This window comes from Nothoprocta perdicaria, unplaced genomic scaffold (genome assembly GCF_003342845.1).
Source record: "Nothoprocta perdicaria isolate Ctin4 unplaced genomic scaffold, notPer1 scaffold_31, whole genome shotgun sequence".
In the NCBI taxonomy this organism is placed as follows: domain Eukaryota; kingdom Metazoa; phylum Chordata; class Aves; order Tinamiformes; family Tinamidae; genus Nothoprocta; species Nothoprocta perdicaria.
The window spans coordinates 1218775-1235048 of NW_020455544.1; the positions used below are offsets into that span (position 1 = coordinate 1218775).

General features: G+C 40.4%; 1 protein-coding gene across 1 annotated transcript in view; it reads left to right on the forward strand.

Annotated features, from left to right (window-relative positions):
• The window catches only part of SLC10A7 (solute carrier family 10 member 7), a 123941-nt gene that overhangs the window by 30973 nt on the left and 76694 nt on the right, over positions 1-16274 (forward strand). The window contains exon 5 of the mRNA XM_026042598.1: positions 7712-7750. Within this exon, the coding sequence (XP_025898383.1) occupies positions 7712-7750 (39 nt within the window). The remainder of the gene's footprint in view (positions 1-7711; positions 7751-16274) is intronic.

Genomic DNA, 16274 nt, shown 5'->3' on the forward strand with positions numbered 1-16274 from the left:
GGTGCTTTACAGCACTGGGGTAGAAGGGGAAGAAGTTAATGCTTATGTCCTGGTGCCTAGGAAAATTATGGAAATAAGCCCTTTTAGTGGGAAAAAAAATATGGATACAGGAGGACTGGCTGTATGTCTCCTTGGGAGCTTAGAGCTTCCTGGCGTGGCAGAGCATTATGAAATTTATGGAGGAGGAGGAGGAGATCGAATGCTAGATCCTGAAGTCTGCAGATCTTACATATCAAATCCCATGCATTCATTATAAGAGTGTATGTTGTTACAAGTCTGTCAGCTTTAAATCACTGCTTGTTGAAATGTTTACTCTGGCACTGTATGGTAGCCTTAATATTTACTTTTACAGTCTCTAAGAAGAGGAGGGAAAAGAGAAACTGCCTCTGTTTATTCATGTCAGTTCTCAGGAATGCTCTGTAGGTGGTTGAGCAGGGCAGGAGCCGGCACTGGAAGGCACTTTTTGTCTTACACACAAGTTCCCTTTTGTGTTCTGTGCTGCTGCCACTTCTGGGAGGACACAGAGCTGGAAGGTAAATTACAGCTTCGGGGCACCCCTGGGCGTGGAGTGTGGCTCTGCAAGGACTGCCTCGCACAAGGACCAAAAAAAGTGAGCTGTTTTCCTTAATCAAGTGAGGATATTGGTGGCTGTCTCAGCTGACAGCCCTTCTAACTGTCAAAAGGAAGTAGGCGATGGCTGCTGGAAGAGGGAATCTGTTTGCCGTAGCCTCCTGTGGGGATAGATGCGAGGTTGCAGGAGGTGTGTGTTGCCTGTGCCCTGTGTGTCTGCGTAGACCTTTCCTGCTGGCGGGCATCGCGTTGCCTCAGTGGAGCGCGTGCAGGGCGAAGCGGGACGAAGCTTGGTGTTGAGCAGCAGGTATGTGCTGTGTTTGGTGGAACATCTCTCCTGTACAGGAGGAAACCAATACTTGTATTTTTTTCATTTAGAGAATGTTAATTCCAACTTATTACAGAGAGTTTTCCCTCCAGGCTTAGTTTATGTGATCTTTGTGATACTGGTTATGAAGGTTTTTGCATTTATTCCTTTTCCTGACATACSTTAGCTGAAGTAAAATGATCCTGCTATTGAAGTCAGCGTAATTTCCCAACTTGTRCTCAACATGGTTTCCCAGGTGTTAGTCTGTAGATCGCATCCAGTATCAAGGGAAGTTTGGAGGCTGGTGCACGAACGCTCAGGGGTTTTGCAGGAAGCGCCTGGCTAGGTCGCTGGCGGGCAGAGTCCCAGCTGGTACCTGCGCCGCTTGCGCTAGACCCTGTGTCTGGCTGAAGCGACGCAGAGCTGCGCTCAGGTCCTGCCAGCACGGAACAAATCCCGGGGTGCTCCCCTTCCCACCTGCGGCTCAGCCGGCCTTTCGGAGGGCGTGAGTGTCCCTGTGCCGTTCCCTTGCTGAAACGCGGGCAAGYAGCGTATCGCTTGGGCTGCATTCATTTTCTGGTGCCTTTTCAGCATCATTTCTGTAAAGCTGATGGCTGTTGAGCGTTGTTGAAATAAAGGAATGTTTTCATATCATTCAGCATGGCTCTAGAGGCAGATTGGGGATTAGGTGATATCTTTTTCACAGTCGGCAAATATGGTGGACAACAGGGAATGTGGTAGTGGATAAAAATATAATCTCCTCCATATATTTTTTTTTCTTCTGAGAGATAGAAGAAAAGGTTATTCAAACAGTACTACTCCACTGCAAAATGAGATTAAATCAGTATTTTTTAAGAGACTTTTGAAACAATTCCTTCTTATGAGATTTCTTTCAATCTTTCTCTTGAATTTTTCTTTGGTCTCCCTACTCCACAAAGTACTGCTGTTGCAGGGCCTATCGCATATACAGCACATGGGGTCAAATTCGTGTTTAGGATGTGTATTAAAACTCCTGTTGCATTTGATAGGAAGTGTATATACATTGCCAGGGGTCCCTATTTCCCAAAGATTATCCTGAAGTGCTAAAAAGGCAGGTCCTTTCCTTTGAGGGGGCATCTGTGCAGTCAGAGGTTTTGTGGAGAAGTTAACAATACCTCTTTTTATTTATGCCATTCTGTAGCAYGATTTTTATATGCATTTTAACAGTTATTTAAGAGTCCCCATTTGCTTAGAAAAGAATCTGAATATATATGCCTTTTTTAAAACTGCATCATAACCAGGTTATTCCATCAATACAGTAGACTGGCTGGGAGMTGCAGTTGGAACAATATGTAAAAATACAGCTTGTAAAAGATTTCCTTTATTAACTGTCATCATCCACAGAATATATGTTCAAATAAACGTTGTGTAATAACTAAATTTGAGATTAATAGGCCCCTTAAGAAACAGCAAAGTCATTCAGGATAGTCAGTGAAAAATAGCCCGTAAGACTGTAGCATGCACATATTGTCCTGCTTACATGCTCTCTCTGGTGTCATTCCCATTTATCAATGTCGGCAGGCTCTGTTCTCATTAAAACACTCTTGCACAAAAGCAACTTAATTTTCTTAAGAGAAGAGGACACCTGATTCAATTTAGTGCTCAAAACCAGGAACTTGAATGTATATATATTTTTTYCCTGTCTGAACTCAGATGAATAGTTATGAACAGCAACACAGATTAAACCTTATTAGGTGTATTTATATTCTGTTTGCAGGAACAGCWCTGTGGCAAATGGCTTTCTACAGAACTGTAACATCTTATTAATGGAAACAGCAGTTAAGACATGAGCTGTACTAGCACTCACTTGAGATCTTGTTTTTAAATAGGAGATTGAAGGAGTCCTTTAAAGGGATTCTGCCAACTCATTCCAGCTACTTCTGATGTCTTTTATTTCCTCCACTTTCTTGAGCTGTGTTATTTCTTTGGGTTTATAAAATTCTGTTTTGTCCAGTTTGGTTCCTGCCCCTCCTGTCACTTCAGTCAGTCTTATGTTCTCTTCCCTCACTCTATCCTTGCTCTTCTTTTGATGAAGAAACAAATAATAACAAAAAAAAGTGACATGGGTCTATTAAATTCTGTGTTAATAACCTGGCCACTATGAAATGCTACACTACCCTGTTCTGTTCTCTGACCTCTCCAGAGCAGCCCTGCAATAGATCTGCCAGAATCCTTGTCTTTCCTTCTCCACATCTTTCTGCTGTTGTGAGTTTTTCTCTCTGCTTCATTGTGCCACACATTTTAAGTAGGATATTCAGCCTTACGCTTGGCACCCGGGCTGTATTCCACTACTGCATGTCTGAAAATGATGATGCTGAAACTGCTGGTAATTGCAGCCCAAGCTGCCTCTCCTGGAGATGTTTGGTCCCCCTGCCCTGGCAGCTGTGTTGCCAAAAATACATATATATTATTTTCCTTTTTCATGTGGGCCAAGCATAAAGGTATGAGGTAGCGCAGACTTGCTGTGCCTCTGCAGTAAAAATGCTAAACGCTCGTTCCAGTTGAGTGGTATGAAGCCATTTCACTTGCGTCTTGTTGATAATGATAAAATTTCTTTTTTTTTTCTAATTGCTCAAATGAACTGCAGTAGCACTGGCATCCAAAAAAAAAAAAAAAAAAGGAGAGATCTCTGTTAGCAGATCTAGAGTATCCCTACTTCCCCTGGCCCAGAAGATGAATGTGTTCCGTAGTTAACTACTGAAGCATCAGCTTGCTTGATTTGCTGCCGAATCAGACGTACCTGAATGCTGCAGGTCCCTGGTATTGCTGCTGACCTGGGATACAAACCTATGGGAAGTGTTTGGCCCTTTGTGTGGGGAAGTATTTTTTTTTTTTCTTCTTTAAACAAAACTTTGATTGTAGGTCTGAGGCCTATCTGTGATCTTTTTTTGCTATAATTACCACTTTGCTGTACACATGCTCCAGGMGGATAAGGTAGGAGATGAAAAGGAATGGAGCTTTTCAGTAGGCTCGCATATAGGTAGAGAAGACTTATTGCCAAGAACAAAATCAGGTTCCACTTGGAAATGGGCTGGTTTCTTCACACACGAAACTTTCCACCCCAGCCAATCCTCCCAGGAAATGCAGAGCAGCAAGAGAATTTCCTCAAGCCTAGTGCTGTACTGAGTTGACTGAAGTTGTAGCCATTTAATAATGAGTAAATTTGTTGTTTAGTGAAGGCTTATTATTTAAAGTTCAAGAGGAGCTATCCTTACTCTTCTGTACTAGTGCTATTAGAGAACTGATAGTGCTTTTGGTCATTCTCTCCAAGTCGATGCGAACTTGAATAATTGGTCTAAAYAGCACAGGCTGCTTATCTCCACTGCTGCTTTAAAAGGGGGTCTCACCTTGCATTGAAGTGCATGGTTATGCATTTATCTTCTGAAAAGATCTTACCATTGATTTTAGAGAGAACTATCGCTGATTTTAAAAGCAAGTGCAACAGTTTGCAAACGCATGCAGTTCTGAACTCTAGAATTTTATAACAATATCTAAATGTTTTCATATGTTATTGTTTTATTTAAGGTGACTGCAGGCAGACTGATATCCTTTATAGCACAGAAGGAGCAAACATTTTTAAAAAGATACGCAATAGTAGTGACTAAAAAATGTTTCAAATAGGAAGCGAAGACATGACACTGGCTGTGCCGTGTGTCAGCACTAATGTTTGTTTGAAGCATTCCTCCAAGGATCTCAAAGTGCTTTTCAAGCAATGAATTAATTTTGACTATGTCCATGRGGTGTGTGGGCAACATCATCCCCCTTGGTAGTACAGGGTTGGAAGCACCGAGTGGTTGAAGTCTGCAGGGTCGCCCTACTGCCTACCTTTAGTTACAAGTTAGAACAGTTGCTTTGGTTTTCTGTAGATTTGTTTCATGTTGAATGAGAATCACAAGCATGAGGCCCAGTCTTGTGGGTGTGAGAAAAATGTAGTTCTGTTTTGCAAGAAAGGAAAGAAATTTTGAAAAAAAAAAATAAAAAATCTGTAGATAAAGAAACCTGCAAATAGAGTCAGATGTGTAAACTCTCATTCATTAAGGCAAAATCATCTGGGAAGCTTYGTTTGTGGTCTTTTTGTCTTGTAGGGGAGCCTATAGTCATCTAGTGTGGTTGGTTGTTGTCCTCTTGGAGAAAGGGAAGAGGTGAAAGCAAGGTAGTGTAACCTGACTGATTGTGAATGGTGACTTTTGCATGGCTGACTACCTGAAACAAAAGTATGTCTCAGGTTATGGTCTGTTAGAGCTTGAAAATGCAAAGCAGAAACCTGCCTTATGGATCAGGAAGAAAGGAAGAAGTCTGTTTATGGATTGATAATGTCAAGGCAAGAAGAGACCACCAGACCCACCTGGTTCCTCTCTTTAGCACTTTGCCACATAGAGAAGAAAAAGAATACCCCATGATTTGAGTGAAAGATTTCATGTCTGCTGCTGAACTTCAAATCAGGCCTGGCATCCACTGGTGTGGCTAAAGCGTCAATGTACAGGGTTCTCCCAGTACATCAGTTCTTGCCAGCTATTGCTCTTTTCTTTGTATTTTGTTAAAATGACCAGCAAAAAGCTCAGAGCTGACTCACAAGTCCTTCCTCTTGCTTTGCTTGACGTAATCCAACAGGCTAACCTGTACTGTAAGCAGAGCTTGGCCTGGATCCAGCTGGGATAGCACTGGCTGTTTTTGTAAAATGAAGGTATTTGTCACATGTTAGAGAGGAAGGAAAGAAAGGACTCGTATCCACTCCATGTGGACTTCACCAGCTTCTTTTCCTGAGAAGGATGAGAGGTATGGTGGTTTGTGGCAGACAGAAATGTAGCTGTCACTCCACACACAAAATCCATATGAGGAGGAGGGGACCATTAAGTTTTCTCCCAGCCTTCTGGTGCAGAAGCCCAGATGCTGGTTGCTTTCAGATCTAGCAAGTGATTTACACTGTTTTATRTAGGAAAGACTGTTTTGCAAGGAAGGAGGTCTTGAAAATGGAAGTCTAGAATCCTTTTCATGGATTCAGAGGCAGAATTTAATACAGGAGGGCTCTCTGCATCTTCCTCAGTCTGAAGTGAGCAAATACCTGCAGACTGTGTGAAAGAATGACACTTGCCCAACAAATACAAATGAGGTTTAATTAACTTGACTATTTATGTGTATTTTTTTGTTGTTGTTGTGGTGGTGKTTTTTTTGTTTGTTTTTTAAAATAGTGGTAATAGTATCTGGAAGAGGAGTGTATTAACAAAAGGTACCTTTGAGGATATCCTATGCATTGAAGTTGATYGTGTGCAGTAGGTTTGCATGCATGAGTGTGATGTCTTCTCTTTTGCCACGTGCAAGTATTAACTTGCATTTGAAGCTGTACAGATTAAAAAAAAACTGATTTAATTCACACTTGTTGAAGAATTGTTTTAAGTGATACTCTCTTGGTTTCAACTGTGATCTCTGGCAAGAGAAGCTGTTTGGACTTGTGCCTCTTTTTTATGTTCAAAAAAGGAATGCTGATGAGGAAGAGGTGTTAAAATATGTTGCTGTAGTTTACAACTGTCAACTATAATGTTTTATTTAGCTGTATCTGTTGAGATGCTCCCTCCGCAACACGGAGTGCCATATGCCATTGTCTRTGCTAGCAGCAAGTCCGCCAAGGTTTCCAAGTCTGCGCTGGTTTTTGTGTTTGGGCCGCTGAGGAGCTGCGGTCCGGTGCCATCTTTTATTGATAGGGCCAGCAGAGGAGGAATCTAATGAAATTATCAAGGCTTTGAATTAATTATGAACTTGAATAAGAAAGCTAAGCTCTCTGGAGCCAAGGATCTCATTACCCATTCACTCTCATTGCATCCTCTTAAGGAGCAGAAGGCAGGTTCAGCTACGGCTCCTACCCKGAATTTGGACTTTATTCAAACTTGCTAAACTCACTAGCATCCACTTGTTATTAATCTGTGGCTGAAAATGTCCAGGGTGATTAATTTGACTCAGCTCTAGATCTTCATGTAAATGGTAGATTTCCCTCCCCATTTCCTCTTACCTTTGCCTCGTGGCTTTTCATCATCAGACTGGCTGCCAAACAAGAGTTTCTGTTCTTTCCTGGTAATTGGGGGAAGCTGTTCAAGACTCAAGTTTTAACTTCCTGGAAAATAATGAGTTAATGTTAAGAAATAATACTGCTACTTTATATTTCCTGGATATTTAGGTAAGCACAAAGACTTTTAAAGTCATTTCCAAAATTGTTTATTTTCTTATTTTAAAAGATTGTGGAGTAAGAAGTAATAATTATACATTTTCGGTCTTGTAATTTTGATATTATTTTTGTTGTTCATATTTTAAATTTGCTGGCCAAATTACAGAAACTTCTGAATTTGCCATTACTTGTTTATTATGAGCAATTAAGTTGGTTTGCTTGYCTGATTGATAATCTGTTAAAAGCCTATAAAAATGCGCTGTTTTAATTCAGTCAGACTGTATTTAATCAATAGGTCAATATGCAATAGCAAATTAGAGCAAAATCAGTGTGAGCAGGAGTCTTGTGATTCTGGTTCTCGTAGCTATTCCTCATAAGTTCGCCAGCAAGGGTTTTTCCTCTTCCCCCTGCTTTTGTCTGCTTCGCCACGTTATTTATGAATTCATAGACTGGAACCTCTCAGTCTTTGCAAGTTACAGACCACTGGCAATTTTTTTAAGCTGTGGCTAATTTTGCTTAGCAGTTTCTGTGTATGTGTGTATTTGGAGGCTCTAATAGCTTCTGGGCCAAGGAACGACATTTTATTCCTGTACTACTGTTATTTTACCATTGCTGATATTTATCTTTTCTCTCTTCAGGCAGCTGCTATATTTAATTCAGCCTTTGGAAGTTTTTTGGTAAGTAATGCAATATTTATACTAAGTAAGTGCTTTAACAATATTGTCATTTTAAACGTTTCTATTGTTATATTGCATTTTTAACATGAATATTGTTGGAATTGTGCAGTTAAGCTGGTTAGAAGTTTGAATAATGTTTCAGTTTACTTCATTGTTTTGTTGTATGTAGRTATTACARTTTCTTTTGTATTTGTTAAATGCTTGAGAAAAATGAATAAACTGCCTATGATCRTGGTGAATTAATAATGTGTAAACACATCTTAATTTTCTCCTTAATGGGTTAACAGAATCTATTTTTATGCAGATGCTTCAGACATGGGCATCAATATATTGATTTTTCTAATAAGACCCATCAAATGCTCATTATTTTCTATCAAGAGGCCATGGATTTTGAAAAGAAAACATGACCCAGCTGATCAGAGAGTAGATGCTAATTTAGTCTGTGACATGTCATTTGTTTAGCATATTTCACTGTCAGTGAAGCCACACTGTCTCTGAGGAACGCACCAAAATAGCTAGGAATGGGGAAACAATCCATGCAGCTGGACCCGTTACTGTTTCTTTAAAAAGCTAAAAACAGTATTTGTGGGTTGGGCATTTGCAGAGATTCAGAAAACGTGTAAAGAGCTCTTAGCTCTTACTGTTTATGAAGAAAGGAGGAATTGTATTGACCAGTTGTTTAGAGAGACATGAATGACTATTAAGGACGAATTGGTTTCTGTGTATACATCTACTGAGGGTGGTTCTTTGATTTATCTGGGCGGGCAAGAAGTGTAGTGGTTCTTTTTATCTAAAAGTTGTGCATATTTAGAAGTATGCTTTTTCAGTTCCCGTCTTGGGTAACCAGGAAGAGGACTAATCTGCAGTTCTCTTGTATGTTTGCAGACCTCATGTATATAATGGCAAAACACTGTAAATTAGGAAATTGAAGTCAGAACCRCAGGCACAAAGTAATTTTATTATTATTTTAGTATCTATTTTGATGGGAGCTCAGAAATGTAAGGATGTAAATATATGCTGCCAAGAGAGAAASTTGTGTGCTGTTTGTCTTATACATTGTGGGTTTATAAGTTGCATGCTACGCTGCTGCGTTTTTGAGGACCTACTTCGAAGTATTTATTCTCCCCTCGTTTTTTTAGGAGATGTTTAKAAGTTCTGTGGCTGTAGATAAGCATTCACTTGTTAAAAACAGCAGTTCCCAAATGCTTTTCCCTGTTTGTCTCTTAGGGTGTCGTCTTCCAAGGATTAAAAAGTACTTTTTCCCTCAAGTTAGAGGATTCCAATGTCAAACTAATGTTTAAGCCTTTGTGTGGGTTGGGGTTGCCCTGCGATGCTCTGCACGAGCTCTGGCTTTGCTGCTGTCCCTGCTTTCAGGTGGGGAGGTTTCCCTGAATACCCAGGGGCCCCAATTCAGCCGTCATTAGGAGAATTGCTTCTGACTTCAAATAAGAGCGCAGGCCCCAGAGCATCTGACAGCGCTGCTGCCTCCTAGTAAAGCTGCATATACCTATTTTAATTTCTAGAACCTAATTGAAACTCTCTGAAGAAATCACAGCTGAAGAAACTGGACTTACTTCTGTGTTCATATAATACTTGGGTTTCAATCTGTGTTCTATCATTGGAAAGTTTAATTGATCTAGATCTTGTTTCACACTTGAGCTTTAGATTCCTCTAAAGGAGGAATTGAAATCATGATTGTATAGGGAGAGTATGTATTTAAAACATGAAATACATCACAAATTTATTTAAAACTTTGCTTTTTGAAATCTTCTCCAAACATGATGTTAATAGAATGAGGCTTAGGAGTGATAGTGCAGTGGAGGGGTGGTAGGATGTGGGCTGTAACATGTAGCCAGAAAATCAGTCTTTCACCAGCAGTGTAGGGTCTGCCTGGCCTCTAAGCRAGCTGCTCCTGATTGTCACACTGGATCTTGTTACTTAAGTTTTCCTCAAACAACTGGAAAAGCATTAAAAAAAATACATACACCTGTTTGAAGTTAAACTTTTTTTTCTCCTGTAAAATATGAAAATAATAGGCTTATTTCTGAAAAGAATAGTGGGAGTTTCTAGGTGGTTGATGTCTTTGGTAATCGGTTATATTGGTGCCTATCTTAGAGGCCTGGCAGTATGTGGAGGTGCTGTTTCCTCTGTTTGTACTTCAGAGCATTGCTAAGTAGCATTCATATTTTTCTTATTAGTGTCTGGTGTCTTTACTGTCTGTGCCACAGATTAAAATGTATTTGTATAATTGCATACAATACATATCTGCATATATATGTTCTAGGGATCATTTGGAAGGATCAGGCTATTAGCAAGACCATGTATGTGTATGTATGTATTTTTTTCTTATTTCTCTGATGCTGCAAAGTGCAGCCCATAGGCGGGTTGCTGCACTTGTGTGCAGGCGTGACAAAACCAGGAGGACAGTAGGTTGTTGGCTCCTTTCGGTCTGTGCCCTGTGGGGCTGGTGCCTGTGTGTGGTAGTGTAAAACAAGCTGATTTAAAAGGACTGAACCATGTCAGTGTCCTAGGCTTCTATTTCTTCTTTTTTCCTGAAGAGCGGGAATTGGGCTTTCAGAGCTTAAGCTGTGAAACAAAATCTTGGCTGTAAGAAAAGTCTCAGCTTAATGTTAGGCTGATGCTGACATGAGTTTGTTCAGGTAGTAAAAAGTGCATTTTGGTGTACAAAATGTGTAACTATCGAGTGTGTCTTGATAGGCAGAAATAGCTTTTATTAAGTAACTGGTGTTTTCATGGGGAAGGAGGAAAAAAAAACCCTATCAACCAAATGCAAACTGAAATTCCTGTTAAATTTCACTAAAACACATATTGCTGTAAATATGAATGCACAACATGATACCGTACATATTTATGCTTAGTTTARCTATGTCTCAGATGTAATTAAAACATAGTGTTTTAAAGAACTAATTGTTACAGAAAACTGGTTTTGTGCAGCTAGACTGGTAATAACTAACGATAGCTGAATTCAATTTACATAAATTTCAGACCAAGAGAATATTTAGAATCATGCCACAGAGGATTGCTCTGAGTGCGGTGCTTAATAGCAATATCTCCTCCCCCTGTTTAAGCAGTTTGGTTTACAGTAATTGAGGAACATAATAAGTGATTGGAGCTTTTCTTSTTAATGGGGCTTTAATAAAATCTTATAAGGTCTTACTAATACCGGGTGGTTGATTATCAGCAAGGTTGCTGCTGTAACGCGTGCAGATGTGTGCCAAGATGTGCCAGCATTCAAAAGCACYGAGGTGGCTGCTTCCACTTGTAGGCGAGGAGATTTTGCAGCTTAGGGCTAACAAAATGGGCTGGGGTGCCAGGCATGTCTGCTGAGGTTCTTAGTGGTGTGTGCATTACTGTGCTTCCTGAGCTATCTGTTGTGCTGCAGCACAGGAATAATGCTTGTAAAAGTCTGAAGCACGGAGTTGTAGGTAGGGTACTGTACAGCATGCTGTGCTGCTGAGTGTTCAGTTTGGTTACCTGGGTGGCCTTAAGATCCCTGAGGCTTAGCCTGTATTTGAGGCCATTCTTGCAATGGAGGGGAGATGCACACTCATTGGAGAGCTGACTGAGGGCTTTATGGTCTGCAGCCAGGCTGCAATCCACGTGCATGGAAGAGGAGAGGGCCCAGACCGGAGGAGAGAGGATGCCTTCACAAAATGCTGCGCTCTGCGGGGCTGGAAGCCTTATTGTCTGATCCCCTCCTGCCTCTCATTAATCTCCTTTCCACATGAGACCRTGGGCTGGAAGCTCGGGAGAGTATCCAGCTTGTGATGTGAGTGAATGTTTTTTGATTCCTTGGCAGCTTGGGATTATGAATAATAGGTTTGAAAGGAGMAGTCATCAGCCTCCCCTTGAACAAAGAGCTGTGACCAGAATCTGGAGGTCTGTGGTGACAGGAAATTAAGAGGAGCAGAGAGGATCCAGTGGACTCTGCTCTAGTAACCCCCRTGCTCCTCAAGAAGGAGCAAAGGACAGCCTGAAATGGCAGTGTCATTTAAGACTYGTTATGATGCTATTTTGGATTAATTTAGCTTTCTATATTGAAAGGTGGAATAAAGCATATGCTAGGATACATAGGCCCTGTTCCAGGTGCTCATCAGTTCATTAATCTCTTTTATCCAAATTAAGTATATATTTATGTATGTCTTTGCTGTGTTACCTGGCCAGCTCTTTCTAAGCAGACCGAACTGGTTCTTATTGCTCAGAAGCTCAGTAGCTTAATTTTTGGAGCAGTAACTGCTGATCGAACCAAGTATGTTGTTTTTTAAGAAGTGAATCCAGAGCGTACATAGAAGTTAGCTTCTCACACATACACAAASCTTTGTTGGGTAATGAAAGTGTATGGAGTTCTTATCTACTCTGTTTTAGCAGGCATAATGATTTACACAGCCTGACAGCACTAGTGCAGCAAGTAAATGCATTAGTCATAGTGTCCATTTTTCTTGCAAATTTGTGACACAGATTTAATTATGGGAATGACCAGCAACTTACAAATCTAATTTTGGTAGGCTGAGCCAACTTTTTATTTTAATAACAATGGATTTTTTAGCAATGATTTCATTACTATTTAAAGAAATCCACCAGTATGAAAATAACCCATTGGCTGAATTTACTTTATTTTGTCTTTATGGATATTGAATGATTTCATTGTATTGTTTTAATATTTTTTTTTTAATCTTAGTTATTTCTAGGATAAATATTCTTATCTGACTTAATTATTTCTGGAATAAAGATTGTAAATATTTTTTGGAAACCAGACCAAGGTTTCTGTACCCCCTTGTTTCMTCTTCACTGTGTCTTCACAGTATGAAAGGGGTAGAACGATTCCCCATTTACCTCGCTAGCTGTTTCAGTGAAGATCTTGCTGAGAAAGTCAGTTCGCAGAGGTCCTGAGTTCTAGGTTCAGTCTGATTTGAAGTGGAGCTACTGCTGCTTTTTGCTGTGCCACTGGGCTCTTAGGAGTCCCCTCCTTCCCTTGGTGCAGTGACACAACGGCATTGCTGGACGGGGCTCTCAATTCTGTCAGTTCTCTCTGCCCTAAGATCTCCCTGTTAATCAGCATCTTAGGAAGCCAACCCGGCCTTGAAGGATTGGGTTTTATATGATGGGAATGGCAGGTCTCAGCAGTAGTGATTCTTTGGTCAAGCTCTTATGTGCAAAACAGGAAAAGTTTCCTTGGGATTCAGATAATCTTGGGAACTGCTTATTTTGCCCTACTGTAACTCCCAAATTTGTGGCTGGTGTTCACTTCTCTGTCATCATTAAATGACCTTATTGGATTTCTGGTAGTTTCATCTGCAAACTCAGTGCAGGCATGAGCATCACCAGCTGTTTCCAGATGTGCCATGTCATGCTTTAAAGTGTGTCGGCCTTTATTGTTACTGCATATTGGTGCTTTCACTTTGTAGCATGCCCACTTCAACACAGAAGTTGGAAGTAGCCCCTGTTATTTTGGTGCAAGAAGTGCAGAACAGCAGAGCTCACTGTACTAGAGAGCTGTTATTGCASCCTTGAGAAAAGAGCCCTCGATGCAGGATCATGCAGAGTGATGACTTGCTCGTGCTCCTGCCCTTCACAGAGCTACCAGGGTATCCTCCAGAAGATGACACAGTCTCGGGGCTTTTGCAGCTTTCCCTTTAGCTTTTGCTCCTGAGCAATTGTTTAATTCACCTCCCTTTGCCCTATGGGATTCAGACAACCAGTTCTTAAAAAAGAAAAATGTATTTAAATTAGCAAGAAATGGAGCATTAAATGTATCTCCTTGTGTTCTCTTTGCAGCCTAAAAGTAGTTGTCTTTTTATGGAGAAATTCATTTGGGTGGTCTGTTTTGATCCTGCTCTATCATGTGGTAATTAACAGTAGGCAGGATTTTTTCCTGCACCTACTTTTTTTCTAGTCAGCAACCCTATTTAGTGTTTTTGCTCGGTGTGGTATTCGGTGACCATTTTAGGAGGCAGTATGTTGAATTCCCCCTTCTCTCATCTTTGCTAGTTTCCTGGATAAGAAATAGCTGGGGATACATGTACAGTAGCATTTCTTGAATTAGTAAAACAAGCAGCAAAAGTAGGAGTTGCTGGGAAGCTTTTAGAGGCAGAATTAGGCATGTTTGTTGCAAATCAGAAGGATAACCTTGAGAGTTCAAGATTGCAAGGAAGAATGGGCAAAGAATTTCGGCTGCTAAAACTGAGCATTCAAAGTGCCTGAAATCTTATGGTCTGGTGTCCTACATACTGTGCGGGAAGCAAGAGGTGAGAGTGTCCTCAGGCTGGCTGTGGTACAGYCATCGCTCTTGTCAGTGGAATTGAATGCTGGAGCCTGCAAAGAAATCTGGATTCTCTCTTCAATGACTGATGACAAATAATAAAGTTGTAACAGTTTTCATCTTTGSTAGCTAGCTAGAGAACACCTGCAGGAGGAAATGTGTGGTTCTTTATTATTATATAAACAAGCAGTTCCTTGGATTGGTGTGTACCTTGGTGCCTCTATACAGTTTTGGCATAAAACTAGTTTGAGTACTTTGATTGTAATTTGTGAAATCCATCACTGACCTCTGCTGTGAAAATACAGCATTTCTGCCAAAGGGATATGTTTGTTTCAGGGTTTTTCTGGCTCTGTTTACTGACTATGAATTGAAAAATCAATTGAGTTGGGGTGGAATTTGTGTGCAGATCATTATGTTGGAAAGATCCTGCTACTAGTTTGAGTGTTTTCTTACCTATTGTTTTGTAAAGGACTCTTGTCTCTTTTCTCCAAGACAAAATCAGCAAGAAGAGATAGTAAAATTCACAGGAAGGAATATCAGTAGTTTTCTTAGAAATTAAACTGCTCCACTTGTAGTTACTTCACTGAAACTTGTACCCTGGGACCATGTCATATCACTTAAAATCAGTTTTAAAAATTTTCATGTTGAAAAGCAGCCCTGGAAGGTTTCCCAARTTTATTTGGAGAAATATTTCCTTGTTTAAGCAGATGAAAATTTATAGTCCAGAATTTTGAACTGTTTCTTGGTAAAGCAGAGACTAAATTCTGACAATAATTTGTTGCATCTATTGAAACCAAGTGCTGAATTTATTTGTTCTTTACACTAGTTGGTACATGGAGAAGTATCATATGATGATTTGATGATTTGCTTTTTATTTTATCCTTTCGAAAGTGAATTATAGCACTAAAAGAACCACTCTAGGGTGATGGTTGTGTACAAACCTGTRATCATTTGGACTGGTTCAAGGGTAAATGTTCCCCACAGAAAGATTTGGAGATGGACAAAATATATAATTTTCCCCCTCCCTTTTAAAAAATTCATCAAGAAGAAATGAAAATGTTTTTGGAATCGAYTGCTAATGTTCTCCCCAAGTTTTAACTTCTGTTTGAAAGAGAGCAGTCATCTTTCCCTCACAGCCCTTCATCTCTTGCATGACAAACGGGGARATGGAGAGAACTCACCCCTATAATTTGGATCAGAAATGTTTAAGCATCTGTGTTCTCCTGCTTCAGCAGCACTGTAGACTGCAACGAACTCTTTCAGCTCATGTGTTTTTATCTGCAGGACAATTCGGTATTTAGAGGAGTCGCCTACATGGATGGGTTAATGCATAATGGAGCCTGGAGCTGCTCTTCCTTCTGCATCTACCAAGCTCRGCTTCAGCTGCTAGCAAGGGTTCAGTCTTAGAAAGCAGTAGGCGCATTTCATGACATCCCCCTACAAAGAGCAGTGCTGATGCTGAATTGTTGTCTGCTAACCTTCTTTTATCTTAAGTTGATTTTCTTGGGGGGAAGAAAAACAAAAACCAGCCACASTTATTTATTAAGCTTCCTCGCTGTTGCCATGGAATAGTCTAAAGCTCTGCCTGGATTTGGATGTTTTTATTTCTGTTGTTCATTTTAAACAGAGTCTTCCTAGATTGTCAGCAGTCCCCAGTCCCTTGGGGTAAAGAGGGATGTTTGACAGCCATTACCTTGTGACAAATACTGTCTTAGTGGAGATGCTGAGAGTGAGGTCAAAAGCTTTATCCAAACTTTATCCATAGGCAGGCAATGCCTGTCATAAAACTTCAACTTCCTTTGGAAATGTGTGTTTATTMTTGCTGACCTTTTATTTCTGAAGAGTCATGCTTGTGCTGTTGCAAAGAGGTTGCATTATTTTTTCTTTAAGGTCTCCRCAGTTTCAAGATAATCTGCAGTTTTCATCCTTCATGGCGCACACTYGGAAATGCCAGTTATTCAGCTGAGTCATTGCTCAGCTTCTTTTAACACTTTTAATCATACAGTGATGGTGACTTTTGGGCCATCAGTGGCCTACAAGTGTTTTTGGTTTGGACTTTTTGTATAAAATACTATCTGGGTGATTGTACCTTCACCTGTCTTGAGACTGAGGTGTATTCACACAGAGTTTCAGCTTTCTGCAATGAGATGTGAGCAAATTCAACTCCTTTCCACTTCTCTGGATCCTTTTTCTTACTCTTTCATTCCACTTTAAGGGTACACTGCTTGTCCCTTACCCCTCAGG